The sequence below is a fragment of the Haemaphysalis longicornis genome, unplaced genomic scaffold (genome assembly GCF_048455015.1).
Source record: "Haemaphysalis longicornis isolate Haplotype H1 unplaced genomic scaffold, Haemaphysalis longicornis Haplotype H1 scaffold_12, whole genome shotgun sequence".
Lineage (NCBI taxonomy): Eukaryota > Metazoa > Arthropoda > Arachnida > Ixodida > Ixodidae > Haemaphysalis > Haemaphysalis longicornis.
Genome location: NW_027526225.1, coordinates 78170416 through 78192317, shown reverse-complemented (window position 1 = coordinate 78192317; position 21902 = coordinate 78170416). Strand labels below are relative to the sequence as shown.

Below are 21902 nucleotides of genomic sequence, written 5' to 3'. Positions count from 1 at the left end.
GGTGCATGATGCGGCTTTTCAGTAGCTGTTACTGCCTTTCTTTTTGGGAGCCTAAATTACAGTGAAAGAACAAATTTAGTGTTCAAAAGCTACATTGACTTACAAAATTTGGTTTTTGAAGTTAATTACTACCATTCTTTATCCTTTGAAGTCTCTCTCACGAATGGCCGCCAGTTCAAAACTTTTATGGCCGTCTCACCGCAATCGGCATCGCGAGTCGCCGACGAGTCAGCCGTGCAGGAGCTCGTCAAAAATTTGCCGAAAAAACTTGGTTTCAGCGGCTCCGTACGGGTGATAAGGGCACCAATAAACGTAAGAACATCAGGCGAATCCGTATTCCTGAGTAGAAACGTAAGTGAAGGCTATGATGGCCACTGGGGCGCGTCTTTTTGTTGCTATGAGTGTGGGCATCCGCCATAAGTGAACTTTCTCTCTTGTTTTCGCAACCTCTTCCCTTCTCCCCTGCGCTCCTCCTCTCCCTTTCGCTCTGTGCGCATTTCGGCCGTGCTCGATATTTCTCCATGTGGTTGCATGTTCTTTGTCTCTCGAAGTGCGTGCTCGGCGCGTTCGTTTCACGTTTCTTTTTGTGTCGTGCGGCAAAACTTCGCAGGAAATTGTCGTGGTTGTACGCGATGTGACCCAGACTGCAGGCGACACTTGATTCGCTCCGCGAAAAAGGACAAGCAGCTAAAATTGCGCGCCTATCCTTGCTCTTACCTTGGAAAAAAAATCATTACATCTCAATTATCCGGCGAGGACGGTGAATGAGGGGGCGGGGCGAATTGGTGTGAAAGTAAGGTGATGTCGGAATTTGTAGGGCGTAAATGATTTTAAAATGATTTTTGTGTGTGTGTGTGTGTGGGCAGTGAGGAATTATTCACCTTATTTCTTTGAATCGGGTAGGTCGCAGTAGGAGCACTCACTGTCATAATACAGTTTTTGAATGGGCTAGCAATACAATTCCCAGCCTTAAAGTTCGCAGCACTTGGTATTAAAAATAGTAACGCTCCCTACAACACCTCTTTCTGCTAAAAAAATATGAAAACAGAAACCAATTTTAATTGTTTATTTTAGCTAATTGTTGCCCCAAAACTAACTGAACACATAGCAAAGGTATCTTTGCGGCATTGCACACTAAGTTCAGGCGCTACCACCCTACGGCACTTTGATGAGAAAGCAAAACATGGGAAAAAATTTTGTGAGGTCCTATGTGGTGTCAACAGACGTGGCAAGGTGAAATGGGCGGTTCTTGCATTTTAATTTTTTCCACAACTTTATTTTTCCCCTGTTTGGGCACCCAACCTCCATTTTGTCTAAGTCAAAGCACGGCATTTGTTGAAGTTATTGGAAAATACGGACAGTGCAGTACCTGTTAAAATTTTTTTTCACAACAGCGCTAGAGAAAGAACGCCACCCTGTGGTATGCCACCTGGCTAAGCCGCATCTGATAGTTTTCATCCAGTACCTGTCGAATATTGATTCCAACATCGGGTGCTCGAAGGTGCTACTATCCTGTGAAGTAGTTTAATTTAAGGGCATTCTTTCTTTATTTTCCGTGGTTTCTTGGCAATGTCTTGCTTCATAAGAAACCGCTCGGCCACAGCCGCGCAGCCGGCTATCTGCCACAACCAAGTTGGGGCCTTGCAAGCGACTACCACCTACGGAAGAGGATCTGCTGAAAAGGAAATGGTGTTGGGTGACAGACCCATCTCATCTTTTATTGTGGTATATGGCACTTAGCGGATTTCATATAAGAACGGTCTCACACATTCACATTTTTTTTTTGCTCACACAGCCAGGAGCGAACATATTGGAATGAAAAATCTGAAAAATGAACACAACTGTGTTTTTTTGAACGGATGGTGTGGTCGTCGTCTGCCGCGTGAATGAAATAATGAAGTGCCCATTCAGGGCAAAGGGAATTCATATTTGCTTAATTCAGTATGGTTCAAACCAAGATGTGGACGGAAGGCTGTCTGGTTGGGAAAACACGACAACAATTAAAAACTGACTCCGACCGTAAAAGTTTACAAAAACAAAGACTTTTCAGCTCCCGTACAGGAGCCCTGTTCACAATGAAATGAGAGGGCGTAAGATAACCGCCCCTATGTCGCTGTGAACACGACTTCTGTACGGGAGCTGAGATGCCTTCGTTTTTATAAACTTTCGTGGTCGGAGTCAGTTTTGAACTGTTAAGAGGAATCGAAAGATCATAAAAACGAAGCGAGGTCCCGATTTTTGCGAATCACAGACATGCTCTGCATTCAACGGATTGAATTTAACCCTTGGGCATAACACCACCAGAATTGTCCACTTGTTTCAGGTAGCGCAGAACCCATCAGTGGAAGAGAAAATGGAAGGAGGCGGAAAGCGCATTTATGCTTTCTTGCGTGCTGCATCCGTTGAATAAGTAGATGCTGAAAATTTCAATTTCGATTTTCCATCAAGGTAAACACTTAATATAAAAAGTTAAATACAAATCCAAAATTCAGGATTAATTCCTTTTGGGAGATAATTTGTCGCTACGCAGAATACGATAACTTTGATATGATACGATAACTATGATAAAATACTTTTTTTCAATAGCATGTATGCTGGTGGCATAATTGGGATTCATGACAAGCCTTTGCAGAAGCCTCTGTACCGTATATATTCCTGTATATCCCCGTAGATACATGTTGAGAGGTATGCGAAAGCTTATCCTTATACTGGAGTGGAGGAACGTGTTGAGGTCGCAAAGCTTCAGGGCGTATGAGCTTATGTACTGACAAACTTTTCAACTGATGAATCTGTGCAGTATGTGACATTCTGTGGTAATTATTTAATTGAATCTAGCAAGGAAAAAAACTCGGGGGTATGCACGTTGTCTTAAAAGAGACATTAAAACCATAAGATGAACTGGTCTGTCAACGTTTGTCTGAATTCCTCGATTTCCTAAGTTTAAAACACTGTACGTAGGAAGGTATAATAGGGAAAAAGGGGGCATTTCTGCCCAAAACCATTTTGTGTGCAATGTCAAATGTTTCGACGTCATAAATTTTTAATATTTTATGGCATAAAAGTTTAAAAGTGCATTGATGAATCTTGTACATGTGCTCACAAATGTGCAAACAGCATGTTTGCACACTTTTTGTGAGCAGTTTTCACAAGTACTGCTATGAGTCTCTGCTGCCATACGATCTTCAACGTTTCACTCCTCTACGAAGAGGTACCGTGTGGAACTATAGCGGAGGTACCGTAAAGAGGAATTCATGTCTTAGTTGGTATTTTCTGAGCCAAAAAAAACCCTTTTGTCACCGAACATGTTCCCCTGAAATGATTTCACGAAAGCCCAGTCTCAGTTTTATAAAAAATGTGATTTCCCTTACAATTTTTTTGTTCGTTTGTGGTCATTGATGGCGTAACTTGTCAAGGGACAAAAAGAAGATAATTGGTCAGGTAACAAGCTGTGACAACCTCTGTCTCCATCAGTTCCCCAACATTAAAGGAGCCATGAAGAGAAAATGCAAGTTGGTTTTATTCGAAAGATTTCGTGTTTTATAGTGCCCCCAGCGCTTGTCCGGATACAAACGGTGCTTTATTCACTGAGAAATTAAACAATTTAGGTTAAAATTTTGATTTTCCCGCTCAATCGTGCGTTTTCGTGGCCCCAAGTGACATCACGGGAACCGACCGCTCTGCAGCCTAGAGTACCTTCATTCACGCATCCGCCGTACAGGGTAGAGACACGTAACGCTGGCGCCGCCATGTTCGGTTGCTCGCTCGCCGCCGAAGCAAGTCATTGTGTCAAAACCGCGCTAAAATTATCGCCACAACGCGGTTTACTGAAGAAGTTTGAATCATATTGCCTGTTTCGCGTTGCTAGGTCTCGTGGGAAACGAAAAGAATAACGCGTTGAGCCCGTTGGCCCAATTGCGGCGGCACGGGACCGTTCAAAGGTTGTCTCCACCCTGTACAGCGGTGTTGGTTTGTTCCCACGTTTCTTTACATTACCCGAACCTAGATGGCGCCACCATACCGTGGCAAGCGTTTGGTTTGTTTTTGCCCGCATTTAAACCTGGCTTGTTTTTGTTCTGGGAGAAAATATTCGTTCCCTGAAACAGTGCTCGCTCGACAAATGGGGTCACGTAAGACACCGTTGCTTGCGTCAATCGGCCAGTGTCGTCTGAGACAACCCCAAGCCTCGTAGTGCTGTGCAGCTAAACCAAAGCATGCTGTGCGCAGTACGAACAGCAGAACGCATCAGTACTTCTATGTTTACATGTGCTTTCGTAACTTCCACTGTTTGTCCCATCATTCTTATTGCTTTGTAAAGAATGTGCCCTAAATTTAAGCGCAAATCGCTCGTTCGTCTAGTTTGTAAGCTCTACCTAATTTGCGTCTGCTTCTGCCAGCCTCCGCCAATCGCAGAGCTTAGCCCATGTGACATCACAGGTTCTGTTGCGGGAAATGAGCTGGTGGGTCGCATGACCATTCCCGTTTTTCCTAATTATGTAGCTTATTTGAGCGAAGTTTACGTTAAAAGTGGTGTCAGTATGATTCTAACGAGACAATCTTTTGAATGAACCAAACTTGTGTTTTCTCTTCATGGCTCCTTTAATTCTGTCCACCATCTCCCTCACCAAGTCGCATGGTCCGTTACCGCAAATGTTTACTAACAGGCCCAGTTATCGGTCCTGTTTCAGTAGTCTTCTGTTGGCCTTCCCTCCATTCTCCAACAGGACGGACTTCCTGCTGCTGGACTACAAACGCGATGGCTCAGTTGGAGCTGGACCCGCTGTTCCTCAAGGCCCTCCGCTTGCTCCACTCCAAGGCCAAAGACTCGGCGGAGCAGCTCAGGCAGCTCATTGAGGACACACTGGTGCAGAGGCAGGGTGCCACTGGTGGCACCACTGGAAGGGACACCAAGACTCTGCTCACCACCATCAAGCTGGCAAGCGTTTTACCCTCTTCCTCTATTGACATGGTTCCTTCATGCTTTGAATGGGGGCCCTTAAAGAAGCGATGAAACAAAATCTAACTTTGTTGACATTGAAAAAAACTAGCCTTTGGTAGTTCACTTAGCACTACTCCTGCTACAAGAAACGTTTTTTAACCGAAAAAATGCAATAAATATTGTAAAAATCTTGGGCCATCTCCACTAACGTGAAACCTGGGAAGGGGCGAGGCATGCAGTGTATAAGTGTATTCTTGGCGCCTTGGCGTTTTTGCCCACGGATATGAAACTGTTGGGGTGGGGTGGGGGGGTAGAATATGCAGCCCTGCTGTAAAAGTCTCTTGTCTTTGAAGCATGAAGCTCTCTAGTGCGAGGCGTAAGCGAATGTCCTGGTGTTTTTTTAGAACGCGTTACATTCTAGCGTGAGGCGTAAACGAGTTTCCCGGTGTTTTAGTACTGTGACTACAGTTAAACCTGGATGTAACGAACCTCTATGTAACGAATTCCTGGATTTAACGAAGTTTTTCACTTCCCCATTTCCCCCTTTATTGAGGCCCATGTGTTTGCGACCTCTATGTAACGAAGGAGTTGCAATGGTTAACCTGGATGTAACGAATTCGCTACGCTGATGAGTCAGTTTCTTGCCCTTTTTCTGAAAAATCGGCTGGCGAAATGCACTAATTTAGCGAATTTCGCCCGCACCGCAATCTCTAGTGCGTTTCAACGTGAGTGCGGTGTCGGTTAGATGCTAGGCCTGCCTGTCGGTGTGTAGTCGCGTGTGTCCCCTGATATCTGTGGTATGGGTTCGCGGATGATTTTTGCTGCCTGAATACGAAAAGATTTGTCTTTTCAAGACAAGCTCGCAATTTTAAATGGCGCCTCCGCCGGCGATAAACGTCACCGCCCGGTACAGTGTCCCAGCTAGCATCCCTTCAACAATTTTGACTGCAGAAAAGAGCATGGAGTTCGCGAAAAGGCGCCCTTTCAGCACAAGTCTGGTTCTTGAAACGCGTTAGGCACCGAAAAGTATCAAAAAGGAAAAGTGATACTTAGTTACTTTTTGTGAATTCGGGGGCCGTGTAGTAGCAGCAAGCGCAAATCACGCAGTTTTTCAGTGTGAAATATCCTTGAACAAGGCTGAGTTCAGCACTACTGATGCCTAGCACATTGGTTTCGTTTCTGCTTCATGCCCGCGAGCTTTAGCTCGAAACCTGCATGTAACGAAAACCTGGATGTAACGAAAAAAAGCGAATTTTTGTCAACTTCGTTATATCCAGGTTTAACTGTACATGAAACGATGATTACAACGACGACAGGAGACGCCAAGCACCCCAGCCCCTACGGGGCTTCGCCCTTAAATCTTTCAAACTTTGCGCCACAGTGGTGCAATATGGGTAAGGGTGACGTAATAAATGCCAGCAATAAAAACATAGGCGTGTTAACCGCACATTACCGTTCAAGTATTATTTTTATTTTTCATTTATTGATACTGCAGTCCCACGTTGGGATTTTGGTGGGTAGGTAGAAATGATGAGAACATCACGGTAAGGCAAACGACAGATACATAGGTACACAAGAAAAAATAAAGGACATAATGTCAGCACTAAGTTAAACACGATGTGCACAAGGTGAGTGAAGGCTGTTGTACCTGGGTGTTAGTAAGTTAGTTCCATCCAGTAATGGTCTGCAGAAAGAAAGAATATTTAAAAGCATTCTTGCGTGTACGAAAGGGAGTAAAGGTCATTTATTGACTTTGTCTAGTCGCGTACCCCGACGAAAATGTTATGTTGGAAATATCTAATTTTAGTGGCCTTTTACTAGTCATACGGTAAAGCGGAACTAGAGGCCCCGCACAACAATCACCCAGTCACGTTTATGGTCGGTGGCTTGGGCCAGCGGCTGCCCATCGCGCAAACAAGATTCTGTGACGTTGTAAGTACCTGTCGAGAAAGTGGCTGGTAGATTTTCTTCAATGTCCCAACTTTTTATTTGACATTTGTGGTAAAATTGGTATTATTGTTACCAGGACAAACTAGTCTTTTTCATAAACCAAACTTGTTAGCGGCGAAGCCCTTGTAAGGCTGGGGCTGTTGGCGTCTCCTGTCATCATCGTAATCGTTGTCGTAATCGTCGTTCCGTGTAATGGCGGCACTAAAACACCGGGGAACTCGTTTACGCCTCATGCTAGAACATAACGCCTACTACATAAACACCAGGACACTCATTTACTCCTCGCGTTGGAGCGCTTCGTGCTTTAAGGACAAGAGACTTTTACAGTTAAGCTGTACACCTCTACCCCCCAACAGTTTTATCTCCATTGGCAGCAAAGCCAAGGCACCAAGAATACACTGTATGCTGCTCCCCACCCCAGGTTTCACGTTAGTGGAGATGGCCCGGGATTTTTTTTGTCTTCGTGGCCCGTTTAAACTAAATCATTTAATCCCATCTGCCAGCCGCAGTATATTACGTTTTACAAAATCACTGTCCAAAATTATTTGTGCAGGTGGCGCGGAGAGTAGTTTTGCAGTTCAGTCATCTTCAACTTATTCTTCGCTTGTCTTGGGACAAGCAGGCGATGGATTAGCATTTTTGGTGCAACATGTAGTTTGCAGTTGAATTCTTTTTAATAGAAGGCAGACAACAGGTGCACCACAAGAGTAACCAAATGATTACTCCGAAACGAAGTCAGGCCTGTAGAGGAGGGGTTAAAAAATCTAGGTTGGGGCAGACTGGGCTTCTCTTCTGTGATAGACATGGACAGACATGGACAGATTGGCGTTCGTAAACAGTGAGGGATGTGAACCCTAACAACACGAAAAGAAAAGTGCCTGGATGTCGAAAAAAAAATTTATATCTTTGGTTTTGTATGCCTTTTGTGGAGGCTGTACATGTGCCGTTCTTGCAAGTAAGGACCGGAAGACGCGTTCAACTTGCTTAGGTGTAGACCTAGAGCCAGTATTCGCGCCTTGCGGCTAGTGTCCACTAAGAGCATTGAAAGACATTGAAAAATATTTAGGGCAGCAATGTGCCACTGTTAGCAGTACAGAAAAAAAACGAAAAGAAAATATAAAACATTTCATCTCATTTATTTCGTCTTGAAGTTGAGAGGGCATTACATAAGGGTGGAGGGGTTTTTTAAAGTACTAACTAGCATGCGTAATAAATGCTAAGAATAAGACAACGAGGAAAAGGAAAATTAAGTGGTAAAATGCCACTCAAGGGAGCAAACATTGCTATACCGACTGAAATGGGGAGGGTACTATGCAAATGCCATTAGTGAGGTAATATGACCGCTTAGTTCTTCACTTTTTCAATTACAATACAAAGCTTTATCATCTGGTAGTGTTGGCCAAATTCTTATGGCGGGCAAGTGTGGTAATTTCTATCTTTTGCTATCTGGAAGATTTAATCTTTTGCTGTTTTTTTCCTACCTCCACTCTGCAGGAGAGCGATGGCAGGGCACACTTGTTGGGTCGACGGCCGTCGCCAAAGCAAGAGTTTGGAGCGGGCAACAATGGAGGGGCAGGAGGGGGTCCCCCCGCACTCTCGGCCGTCCGGAGTTTCCCCTCGAGTGAGGGGGAGTCGAGGCGGAAGGACCCCCCGCCACTCGAGTGCAAGCCGCCCACACTCACTCCGTCCGCGACACCCAAGCCCGACACCCCGTCCCCCGTCTTGGAGGTGAGTGGGGAAGTGTGGATTCTGTTGGCTTGGCTTGGCTCGGCCTACCTTGGCTTAGTCGCTGGGACACGGCTTTTCATTTCGTCTACCGCACAGAAACAGCCGTTCCTCCACAGCACAAAGCGTCGCTTAAAGACGATGATTGTCTGCACACTGCGTAACACAATCTAAGACATCCCAAACCACTGTTATTTACAGAAAAATGGGTACAGATATTGATTTAAAACATTTTACTCAAAATATTCTCAACTTGAAAAAAAATTAAAAACATGCAGGATTGCAGGCCCTCGATCTCAGGAGTTACAATACAAACCAAAGACTACCCAAAGCCACGAAGATTGAACGATGGGCCTTCTTTAGCAGTTAGTCAAAAGAGCATCCCTAGTGTTAAAAGCGAGCCACTAGATGGTGCTAAGCACTTTCACTTTTGTGTTGTATACAAAACAGAATGACATGGCCAGGATTTGCCTAAAGGGACCACGAAAGACAAAATACAAACATGTTTAATTTGAAAGAACCATCCTTTGATAACTCAGTTAGCTCCGTTCTCTCCACCACATGCATTTTTTTAAAACGTAGATATTGCAAGAAATAGGGAAAATTATCGAATTTCACGCTACTTGACATCAGCAGTGATGCAAGGGAAGGAACACTAAAAACATAGTTACCGGTGTGTTGACTGCACCTTAGCGTACAAGTGATACAATCAAGTGGAACTAGGGGCCTGAATGCAATGGCACAGTCATGTTTCTTGGCGGTGACCTTCAATCACACTAACAAGGTGTACTGTGAAGATGTCGCAAAAACGTGGCTGGTCGTTCACCACTGCTTCGTCTGATTTCCTTAATATCGAAGTTATTTGTTTGAACATCGTGGGGGCAAGGCAGTCTTTCTTAATGAACGAAGCTTGTATTTGTATTTTGTCTTTGTGGCCTCTTTGGGGCCAACCCCATAAGGCCATACCGCCTCCATAGGGCCAACGGGCCGTAAAGTGACCCCTTGTTTTAAAGACTATAGTCTTTCTTGGGCTGCTTCAATGCAGAAATTTTGGTCTGTCTGTATGTCTGTCTGTGACTCGATTCAGCCAGCCGGCCAATGTGAAACAGAAGCTGCGCAATCGTCTTATATACCCACAGTCAAATCTATACGTCTAAGTCCGGTGTCAGTGTTCATACTTGCCAACATTGTTGAACAAGAACAAGGTATTACGCAAATATAAGGCCGAAAATCAATACATAAGTGATATTTGCAGTGTTCCTTTATTCAAAAATTTACGGATGCAAATAAAATACTACATCAAGTGCAGAAAACAGTTGCCTGCTGTTGCCCACGCTACCTGGCGGCATTTACAAAAAATTAGATGAGAACAGCAACGAAAGGTTCCACTAGGTAGGTTCCACGTTCCGCTTGGAACGCTCGTGCAGTAGGGTGGCTCGATTCACGCACGTCTCCGCTGTACAGCAGCGCTGGCAGCGAGACACCCAACCGGGAGCAGCGGAATGCGGTAAATTTAATTTGACTTGAGCAAACCTCTAGCGTGCTAACTTGGGAGGAACGAGACGGGAGAGGAACAGCATGGGAGGTGAGCGGGAAAGAGAAAGGAGGCATTTACTTGCCAGGGGAGCCAGTCGACTGTCGTCAGTCGTCGACATTTGCAAGGAAAGGAGCAGATACGCGACCAATTTTTTCCCCCGGTTTCTGTTCTTCTGCTCAGCCAAGTCAATTGTGGTAGTAGCTGTGACATGCTCGCCCCTCGATTGGTTGCCTTGCATCAACTGCACAGGTGAGCGGCCTACTAGAACCGAAGCGCGCCCGCACGGAGTCCCCCCAGCTGGCATCGTCCCAGTCGGTGTCGTCCCAGTCCGTATCGCCGGTCAGCCGCGTTGCTTCATCATCCTCGCCCGATTCAAGCAGCGACGGGGAAGACTTCACCGTTGACATGGGTCAGGTCTGCATCATGTGCAAGTGAGTAAAGCGGTCTAGCATCTCTACGGGGTTAATGATTCTGATTCCTTTTTCGAAAAAATTCACGGAAACTTAGAATATGAAGAGAGGTAATGCGCATATTTATAACGCAGTGTCTAGAGTGCCGTTTGACGGCACTCTAGCTGATCGCTGCAGGCATGGCTAGAGTGCCATCCGACGACATTAGACTATATAAGACTAGGCAAGCTCCGGCAAAAGCGTCTGTCGTTTTAGTGCAGACGATCCGTCTTAGCTTCGTATTCCCGTGGACGGAGGTTCGATACTGACTCAGCCTTGGCTGTTTTTTGTTTTAATATTTAAATTGAACGATAATTTTATGGCTTTGGTTTGTTTTGGTGTTTTAAATGATTTCATTGTGTACATTAGGTCATGTTATGTTATGCTTAGGTTAGGTTGTCTACCTTTACGTTATCTAGAGTGTAGTTCCAGATGCGGCAATTTTGTTATAAAACGCCAGCGGACGTCAACATAGTGCAATGCTTACAATACCGTCGGACTACACTCTAGACACGGCCTATTTATAAACACAGACACTCCTGTTATTAGCAGATAGGAAGGCTTAGGTTGGTTTCTATGTTAATGTTTCTATGGTTTTTATGTTAATGCGTACAAAGTGTACAGGATAATTACTGTATGGGAGCTGTGGATCCTTCTCCTGTATTGTATAAGCCGTCCCGTAAAATGAGACCAGTGAGGCACAACTAAGGCTTAATGGGGGACACTGGTGTTAGAACAACTTCTTTTAATTTTCAAGTAAACTCTGTGAAACTTAAGTCTTGCAGCTTTTTTCCTGCTGATTGCAAATGTGCCATTATCTTTTCAGCTGGTTAATTACCTCCCAAGATAATTAGTAAAAACTAGCCATTTTTGGCTAAACAATAGACAAAACAGTGTTGGTCATAAAACTGTAATCTTTATATTTTCCAATACTATGAACCCTGTGAATGCAATAATCAAAGCAGTTTTTTGATTCATTGCTTGGAAATAATTTTAAACCTTGGTGGTTGAAATGGACACTCAAAATGGTTCCTTGCCACTGGTGCCACTAAGCTTTGGAAAATAAAATTTGGATTATTGGAAAATATAAAGATTACAGTTTTATGACCAACACGTTTTGTCTGTTGTTTGACCAAAAATGGCTAGTTTTCTCTAATTATCTTGGGAACTAATTGACAAACTGAAAAAATTATGACACATTTGAAATCAGTGGGAAAAAAGCAGAAGACTGACAAGTTTTACAATGTTTACTTGAAAATTAAAAGAAGTTGTTTTAAGACCAGTGCCCCCCCTTAATAGCCTTCTATATGCAATGCGTACAAAGTACTGTACGGGAGCTGCTGATATAAGCCGTCCTGTAAAATGAGACCAGTGAGACCTGACTAAGGTTTAATTAGTCTAAACCAGCAACTACAATTTTTTTTACTATGACCAAGAAATGGTGTCACACTGATGCATCGCATTTTGCATCCAGCCTCGTTTCAGTATTTCGTTTGGTTATTTATGAAACTCTGAACCAACTTGCAGCCAGCAAGATGTGACTGCCAAGAACCAGCTTATTGAATGCCAAGAGTGCCACTGTCTGTATCACCAGGTGAGTTCCACTGCCAGAAGGCTTGATGCCGATGGACCTTGTGCATGATCATCTGAAAACGGAAACTCTCGTTTTTGCGCCGGCCAACGCAGGAGTGCCATCGACCGCCCGCAACCGACTACGACGTCAACGACCCCCGCCTCGTCTGGTACTGCGCGCGGTGCACGAAAAACATGAAGAAAATGGTGAGAGGGAACTCACCAGCTCGGCGCACTGCGAAGTTAGTCATGGTACGGCGAAGTTTGATGACGTATTGTTGCTTGCGACTAGCTTTGTGGGTGACTGGCTTCTCCGGTCCTGAAAGCTTTAAAGGGGCCGTGCAGACAAAGTACAAGTTTGTTTTATTTGAAAGATTTCATGTTTTATAGCGCCCCAGCGCTTGTTCGGCAGCAAACGATGTCGTATTCACTGAGAAATTAATCAGTTTAGGTGAAAATTGATTCTTCCGCCAAATTGTGTGTTTCCTTGATGTCTGCCATGAAGTCATAACAGCGGGTATTCAAATGAATTTCCAGTGCGACATTGGGCTCTGCAGCCTTGCTTATGTCAGTCGTCCCAGATGGCACCACAATACTCAGCGGCAGGCCTTCATCCGCCGTTGCTTCGTTATTTTTACCTTATTTGCACCTGGCTTGTTTTTGTTACGGTAGAAAGTAATCATTTCGGGAGACATGGGCTGTGCTGGACAAACAGGGTCGCGTAAACAATGTTGCTTACGCCAATCGGCCAATGCCGTGCAAGACAACTCCAAAGCGGCGCACTGCTGTGCAGCTAAAACAAGCATAGCGCGCCCAGTACCAACAGCAGTGCACATCAGTACTTCTATGTTTACATGTATTTTCGTAACTTCATTATTTACTCCACCACTCTTACGGCTGTAAAATGAATATGCATTACATTTAAGTGCAAATAGCTCATTTGGCAAGCTTATAAGCCCTGCCTAAATTCCGTTTGCTTTTGCCGGCCTCAGTAATCCCACGGCCGGGCATGTGACATCATAGGTTCTGTTGCAGGAAATGAGCTAGTGGGGTCGCATGGCAATTTCCCTTTTTAGCTTATTTGAGCGAAGTGTGCATTAAAATTGGGGTCAGTATGATTCTAACGAGGCAATTTTTCGAATTAAGTAAGCTTGTGTTTTGTCTGCATGGCCCCTTTAATGTCAGTAGTCTTGTGCTTTGAACTTCATTGGCGGTGATTGGCACAGGCAGTAGCTCCAATAAGTGCCATAGGTGGTTGCTTTTTCATATGTTCCTATTAGGATATTGCATGGGTCGACATAGTGGCAAAGTCAGTTCTTTTTATTAGTATTATTTAATTTTTTTAGTAAACCCCTTGCTTATTTGCATGAGGGCCACATCTTGTTCAGTTTTCTATAATAAAATGAAAACTATTGTCATCTATCGGAGTCCCTTTTGCGGCGACCAGTGATTACATCATAGAATAGGGACGCTGTCTGTCAGGGTGGCCAGAAGCGGCTGAGGAAATGAGCAAATAATTGTTGCAAAAGGAACCCAAAAAACACGGAGCAGCTTTTGTGAAGAAGCCCAAAAACAGGCAGGAGTTCCATAAATGCGTAGACCCTTCGAGGGGGTTTAAAAGTAATAATATGAGAGGAAACTAAATGAAATACGATTGGGAAGTAAACATTACATGCTTTGTATCGCAATAATATGCAGAACTATGTACGAAAGCACCTATTCACTTTTTATCGTAGCCACCTAGGTATAGTCCACCCTTCTCAATGCTCCTTTTGTCAGTAATGTGTTTACTCCAGTGCGTAATTAACTCACTTTTTGATTCCCCATCGTATCTTTCGTGTCACACCTCAAATACAAACATTCTTGCATGTCTCGGATTCACCTGTAAAATTCTCAGCTCCCGTTTTGTCCGAACAATGCACATTTGTCGAATTGAAACGCTGCAAGATCTTTGCGGCCAGTTTTAAGTCCTGACGGCAGACACCTTGAAACTTGAGGCCATAACGTATAAGCAGGATGCTGCTCAACATGGAATTCTTAAGAGTATTGTGTCAGTAGTGCGACATCATCATCATCATCATCATCACGTTTTTATGTGCGAGAACCGGCGCTCGATGTTGGCAGTGCTGACGGGCATGCCATCAATGACAAAGCGAAGTCTGCGATTTCCGTGAAACAGCTTTCACCAATTGCATCCGTGAAATCTAACGGTTGTACCCAGATTGGTTTTCAAGTTTTTGACGAAGGATGCGCTAGAGGATGTGGCGACCACTGCAATAACAATATTTTTACAGAAAATTCGAATAAGCCCGAAAAATCCGACAAGAGGCTAAAAACATCTACAAGCGACTTGGTGAAAAAAGAAGCCCAAATCCGCTTATAATAAGTGGAACTGGCAACCCTGCCACCTGTGTCAGTATAAAAACGCACCACTTTACCTTCCGCAAAATATCATCTATTGTGTCGTTTTGGTAAAAATTGCTGCCATTCCACGACATCCATTCACCAGCCTCTGCAACGATCGCTTGCGTAGGGGAAAACTGTTTTTATCTGATTTCAATGTGACCAGAGGGGTGCGGTTGCCAACAAATCAAGGCCCTGCATGAGATATATGGACCTTTTGATATGCGGCTTACGCATAAATACTTGAGGGACTCAACCTTGAGCGCTGTTTGTTGAGTGTGTTGTACTTAAAGGGGCCCTGCAGCACTTACCATCAACTACCAGGAATGTATTTTGGGGTAAAGTCTATTGTCCCAGCAATCTCCTCTGGCAAGAATTATGAAAATCTGTTCACTATCACCGAAACTACGCGTGATGAGAAATCATGCATAATCGTTCCCTCTCAACTCGACTGCAGACAACGCGACGAAAGCTGCGCGCTCTCTCTCCTGGAGAGGGGTGCGGCTCGCGGCGTCTTCTCCTGCGGCCTTCGATATATGAAAGGCCGGGGAGTTTTCCCCTTTTCTCCGAAACGTGGAGGAGTCTATTTCCGGTTAGGTGCCACAAAAAAGGAGGCATGGCTCCCTGCTCGCAAGCGCACGCTCGGGCTGGTAGGGCGTCTTTGAAGCAATAAACGTTTGTTGTCGAGTGGTCTAGTTGAAAGGGAAGTATTGAGCTCATCACTCAAACTCCGCACGCACTCAAAACACAAAAGAAACGGCAAAACTGTGCCTACAAGTTCGTATACAACGCCGACGACGGCAGATTGTCACAGGAAATGCGAGAAGTAGGCCCGCGAAGTTGACCAATGACAGCAGATCGGACAGCCATGGCCTCAATGATGCCATGCCAGGGGTGTATAATGGGAGGGGTGTATAATGAACTAAAGAGAGCGCGGTTGGTTTTTCCGCGTCGTTCACGGTGATTTGCATGCTCACCGCTTCATGTGCACGTGTAATATTTGGCTCAGGTATTCCTGGCAGTGTAAGCTAAGCGTTGTGCAGGTTTACTAGCACTTCTCAAAGAGTGTTCAGGGTCCCTTTAAGTGTAGTAGCTCCAAATGGTTTTATAGCCTGCGTACAGCTCATTGAGTCTTTACAGTTAAGGCTGAATTTGGGCTAGTTGGTGTTGACCTGAAAACGCGTTTTGAAGTAATTGACTTATTTCTGCATGCGTTAAAGCTCCTGTTTGACTGGGAAATGTCAATTTGACCCAGCACCTATCGTGGTGTCTTAGAAGTCTTTCTCAACAAACTTGTTTATTGGGGGACAAGAAAAGTATCGTCTCGAAACATGGGAAAGAGCAACATAACAATGCGGCAACACTGCTCGTAGCACTCTAATCAAGAGTGATCATAGTAATCAAGAGCAGTCATTGTAATCTTAGAATCATAATCTAATCAGGAGCTATTGCTCGCTTTTCCAGCACAATACTCCATCACTGCCTCGCACGTAAGTTGCGTTCCGCTCCGAGAACGTTGCGCGCACTTAGCTTGCAACCTGAAATTTCAGCACAAGACTGGAAGTTAGTTTTGTTTTGACAAGCTCAGTTATAGATTTTAAAATGAGGCGAAAAAGTTTAAATACCAGGCACCAGAGAGATTTTTCCCTTTGGTGGGGCTTCTAGCTAAACTGCATGCCTCTCGGATTCCTCCCTTGCTTCGTGTAGGCCATCAAGCCACCCAAGCCGCCCTCCAAGGCGCCGTTTGGTGTTCCTCGCGAACTCACCCCACCGAGCAAGCCAGACACCCCGCCGCCACTGACCTCCCAGCCTTTCAAACGCTCCGAACTCAAGGTGGGCCAAGTGCGTGTGTGTGTGTGTGCGTGTGCGTTTGTTGTTACAGGACGTAATGTATGCTTGGCCTTGCATTATTTATATATGTACAGTTGAGTCCACTTATAGCAATACCATTTATAACAAGATATCGGATATAACGATGGACAAATACGGCACTGTCCACTTCTGTATGCGTCGTGTGGTAAAATAAACTGCTTATTACAATGCTCCAGTTCCGCGATATCGGATATAACCATTGAATCCGGTTACGCCGTGCACCAAAAATGCAAGCTGCCGCCGGCATCCGCGCCGACTGTGCCGGCGGCATGCGCTGCAAGCCGCAGCGTGCTTCGCATATTTTCCACTCCTCAGAAAACGAGTGGACTGCGCCGTTTACAAGGAAGCGAGGTGCAGAAGGGAGCAGTTTTCCTTCCGAACACCCCTCCCGGCGGCGTCGCTTTGACATCGTCCTTGCGCCTGCTCGTGCGTTTGCTTGATGTGTCACGTGCGTGCCACTTTGGATTTGACTGGGTGCCTCTTCAACTGCCTCCGTTTTTCCGCGGAAGGGACGGCAGGGCTGACGTTTTGGAAACGTCTGAGTGTCTCACTGAAGAGGCGATCGTTGCGTGGATACGTGCTGCGGGCAGCGGCGACAGTGACGATTATGATGACACGGTTGCGCAGCCTACTCGGGTAGCATCTTCGCAGGAGGCTCAATGCATGATACAGTCCATCAGAGTCTTCACTTATGCCAAGGACCCTTCGCTCAGCTAGTATAAGCACTTATAGATGCTCTTGAAAAAGATGTGTGCGAGCTTCGCGTGCAGCAAACAAAGCTGACCGACTGTGGCTTCTTTTCTGCAAATTAGTAATACGACTTTGCTTGCATGCGAATAAAATGTTCTGGTCTCTGTTTCGTCTTTTTATTTTGCAACCCGTGTACAACAATTATCAGTTATAACGATGAGATTTCCTTGGCACTCAGGTATTGTTATAAGTGGACTAGACTGTACTGTTCATACGTACTGTACATATTGTTCGTACGTACGCACATATGCCGTTATATGTTGTCCTCATCATTTCCTACTCCTTGCAAGAGACGATAGGGCTATCCCCAAGGCCTTCGATCCATGTTTCAAGCATGTGCATTGAGGTACAGAAAACAGTGATGTTTGTGGTGCGCAAAGTTGAGCAGAAAATTCTAAGCATTTCCCATAATTTTTATAGCCTACACTGGTTACACTAAGCAAGTGTGAGCTCAACACGGTGGGAAGACAAATGCATGTGGTGTTGCGCTGGCTGTACTGCACTAGTGTCGCCAGAAATTGCCCTTCTGGCAAATCGTCCTGCTCCTCTCAAACATGAGCAACAGAACTGGGGGTGCAAATGTGGTTTTGCTCTTTACGAGAAGCGGTGCCAGGGTTAGCCATTTATTTTACGCCTGGTGGCTGTCAGAAGTGTTGACTATCCCAATGTCCTCACTAGCTAGGTATGGTATCTTTCTGGTAGCTCGTTCGCATAATATTTGAACAGCAGGCCTGGGGTTATCCATGAGCTTTTTTTGCGCTGCATTGTTTTAAAGTGCCACCAAAAAATAAGAGAAAGTGAACTGTCTTTATCCCATTTTCTTGTATCCAGGTTCCCGCATTATCGTCCTCTGCCGGTCCAAACAAGCCCATTGGTTTGGCCGGCCTCGCAGCGAACCTGAGCAAACCGAAGCCCCTGAAACCCACCTGCCCCCCAGTGCTACCCGGGAAGCCCCTTGCCGCCACATTCCAGAACCTCTCGAGCCTCGCGTCAGCCGCCGTGGCCATCAAGTCAAGCTCCTCCTCCTCCTCTTCATCCTCTTCTGGAAGCTCCAAAGGAGGCAACGGCGGGAACGGCAGCCCCGCGTCCACGGGTTCCGGTCCGTCGCCGCCGACGCTAGCTCCGGCAGCCAGCGGCGGCGGAGGCAACGGCAAGTCGACGTCTTCGTCTTCTCTCCTCATGTCTGCTGACAAGCGGCTTCAGATCATGAAGAAAAAGGCTGCGGCAAAGATGCAGGAGAAGCGACGAGTGACGTCGAAGTAACGCAGACGGCCGCTCCCTCCGACGGACCAAACCCCCACAGCACTTGGATGCTCCGAGCACTCGCATGCGTCAGCCACCCGGAGGTATCAGCCACCCGGAGGTACCAAGCACCCGGATGCATCAAGCACTCGGATGCATCAAGCACCCGGATGCATCAAGCACCCGGATGCATCAAGCACTCAGATGTTCGGAAGACGTTTCAAGCACCAAGATGCATCGAGCACTCGGATGCATCGAACGCCCAGATGTTCACAAGACTCCGAGTGCGTCGGTTCTGCCTTTCCGGCCTTGCTTCGGCGGCCGATTGACAGCTTCAGCCTGCTCTCACCGGCTCAACACCATCTGCCGCATTTGATGTGTCTCTAATTCATTTAAGGGAACGGCGCACGCGCCGTGGTGCAAACACCATGGCACAAGAGGGCGGCTTTGCCGCGAGTGTCAAGACGTCGGCTGTAATTGGTAATTCAGCCTGCCTGACGCCCAGAGTGGTTGGATCTGATGTGGACGTTAGCTTCCAATTCCTGGCAAGATTTGGCTCTGCTAACGAGGTGCTTAGGGTCAGTAACTGCACCGGGCAGCAGTACGGATCGCTCTGGAGTAACCCCGGTGTAGTTGTATAGTAACTGACACCACTCGGTTGTAGACACAAAACACGTTGCTTTGGGCCGTGCTCTTTATTCGAGGTCTGCTGCCAGAAGTGGAAACATTTTAGAACGACATCCATCGTAGCAGGCAGAAAAGCTCAACCCAGGAATAAGTGTTCATACGTTGATGAACGAAGACTCCATGCATCAAGATCGACATTGTGAACTTCCCCATCGTCCGCACGTGGAGCGGTTGAAAACGTGGAGTTTTTTTAAGGTGCACTTGCTTTTATTTTCTGTTTCACAGCTGGAAGAGCTTCGTCGCCTCAGGCATTCTTTGTCGAATGACTGCGTGCTTCTACCTTGATCTCGACCTTGCGTCTTCTGGTCGGTTTTGGTGTGGGTCCCACCGCGCACCTTTGATCGTGAAAGCTTTGGCCCAGATTTATGGATTGACACTATGTGGTGCCACGAAGATGCATCAAGCACCTTAGACGACACTCGTGAACCAACTTGCATGCCTTGTCGCCATTCATCGTGGAAGCAACTCGTCTTTTGCTGCTCTACGTTGTCCGTGATGAAATCCCGATGGACTCGCGCTCGTTACGTAGCTATCTGTGCGAGGGGGGGTTGGGAGGTTTAAGGTTTACAGCACGCACGTACGAATTGTCGCATACGATGACTTGCACTGTGTCCCACTTTGACGCACCTGCCTGAACTGTTGAATGCGTCTCTAGAAATCTTCTTCGCAACTTTAAGCACAATGCGCCGAGCATTGACCTCGAAGATGTATGTGTGGAACTATACATAAGGGGCACGTTTTGTTTTTGTTTTTTAGTTGTGCTAGCTTTAAGCGGAACTTACTTGCTTTGTCCCCGACGAACAGTTTTGAGTTTTCTTCCAGCGATGCGAGTGACTGTCCAGAGAGAAAGCGCGCGTTTGTGTTGGATGCCGAGATTGACCCGAGCTTGAAGAAGTATGCAATTTTACACGAGCCATGGACTTCGATCGATTGTGCGAACCATCGAGGCTTGCGAAGTCGGCCGGCAACATTTGCGACTTTTTGCGACGTTGTATAGCGACTTCTGCGGAGGGTTTTTAACTGAGGTGATTGGCGAGGTGGGCTGTGCGGCGATCTAGCTTGTGCCTTATTGCACGAGACCGGCTTTTCGAACTGGAGCTTTATTTTGTGATCTTTTTTTGTTGACTCCCTTTTTTTACGGTTATTGGGCATTTGTTGTGAACTGTGCTAGGATGATCGTATATACCAATTGTTATTTAATAAGTAGGCGACTTTTCTGTTGAATGTGGGAGGTGTTTTTTTGCGGGGGTGGGTGGGTAGACATGGGAATTGGAACTTGTCGCTCAGGTTTTTAGCATTTTTTCTTTTCGCATGTGTCGTGATGCTGTCAGAGCAATATGAAGGGAGAGGTCTGCAGAGAGGCCGATACCGCACGTGAAATGCATTAAAGATGCTGATGATACAGTCCCTTTGTACAACCCAAGCCCTGTTGATGGGCCCTGGGTGGTTTGTGCAGAGTCTTCCTGTGTTCGCTGTAGTGCTCATGATGTCATGCAGAAGCTAGTACAGAAAGGTCAGTGTTGGACACAATTTCATTTGAAAGGTTGAAGCACCTCCCCCTTATGGGGGAAATACAGAAAAAAAGTTACACAATGCTGTGGGCTGGCACTTCAAATTTGGTGTGTGGCATGGTTGCAAAGAACAACACAAGTACTTGACAGATCAGCAGCTTGGTAAGTAGTCGTGCCAAATGGAGAGTTTTGAATTTGCCTGGGGTGAGTTTTCTCTTATGAAACTGTGAATCAGGTAAACAAAGACATTTCTGCACTTTGCCTCCAACGGAAGAAATAGCCAAACCTCAATACAATGAACTTGGGCAGAATGAAGTGCTCGACAGAAAGGGAAGATTTACGTAGCTTCATTCGCATCGATCCTGATGTTCACTTAGCATCCACATAAAGAACATTCTTCTGTTCAATGTAGTAAAATTTGCAGTAGTAGAATTAGATAACAGCCATGCAAAATTAGCTCATAAACCCCCCTGCCTTGCTTGAAAATAGGAGAAAAGCTGGGAGAAGGCAAAGTGACCACAGGTGCAACAGCTGCCAAGGGTTAACTGCCTATAAACTCGTACTTCTGGCGAACTTAAGCACAGTACGTCTTTTCTTTCTTCGTCCTGTGCTAAAGTTCGCTAGAAGTACGAGTTCATTAGTCAGCAGCAACCAACTCGCCCAACTCTCCTCTTTAACTGCCTATATTTTTTTTCCACGAGTTTGGTTTTTGAGCAAACTGAAAGGTTTTAACGAATGCAATCAGGCCTGCAGCTGAGATAACATTTATCCTCGTGTAAGCCAGTTTTTCGGTGGTTCGAGTGCAGGTAGACCAGTGCTGTCTAGTCTGAAAGGGCAACCAAATGCCACGCAATCTCTGTGCCCTAAAATGCAGTGACGCCGTTTCTAACTGACCCAAAAACAAAAAGGACATGCGAATCATTTCTAGATGTATTCACTGAACGCTTACAAGTGGGCGTTGAATTCGCTATGTTTACACAAGCTAGGCATGCAATTTCGACATTTCAACACAACGAAACATCCAATTTCAACTATTCCAAGCAACCACCTCTTTTTTTTTTTTTTTTTTTTTGCATTTAATGCTTGGCTCATTTAATGTACCGGTATGTCTTCCCATTTTATTGCAGCCATGTCGCCAATATACTTGTATGGTTTTTACCTGCATGTTTTCCAACACTTGCAAAAAAATAAAAACACCAGGCTTGCATAAAACTTTAAATAGTGCAACACTAGAAGGGCCTAGATTTAAACCACACCTACCTTAAAAT

The 21902-nt window shown here is 45.6% G+C and overlaps 1 protein-coding gene across 4 annotated transcripts; it reads left to right on the top strand.

The window, feature by feature from the left end:
* Positions 1–185: 185 nt before the first annotated feature.
* On the top strand, positions 186–20527 carry Ints12 (integrator complex subunit 12). 4 transcript variants are annotated; one of them, XM_077693497.1, is made up of 8 exons: positions 186–312; positions 4722–4933; positions 8381–8614; positions 10398–10579; positions 12125–12191; positions 12284–12421; positions 16280–16405; positions 18026–20527. In XM_077693497.1, the coding sequence occupies exons 2-8, from the start codon at positions 4754–4756 to the stop codon at positions 18455–18457; spliced, it is 1359 nt and encodes a 452-aa protein (XP_077549623.1). In that variant the 5' UTR covers positions 186–312; positions 4722–4753; the 3' UTR covers positions 18458–20527. The 4 variants fall into 4 exon arrangements, with proteins under 4 accessions (XP_077549623.1, XP_077549625.1, XP_077549622.1 ...); XM_077693499.1 differs by having other exon boundaries at positions 193–351; positions 12284–12376; XM_077693496.1 differs by having other exon boundaries at positions 193–351.
* Positions 20528–21902: the final 1375 nt, after the last annotated feature.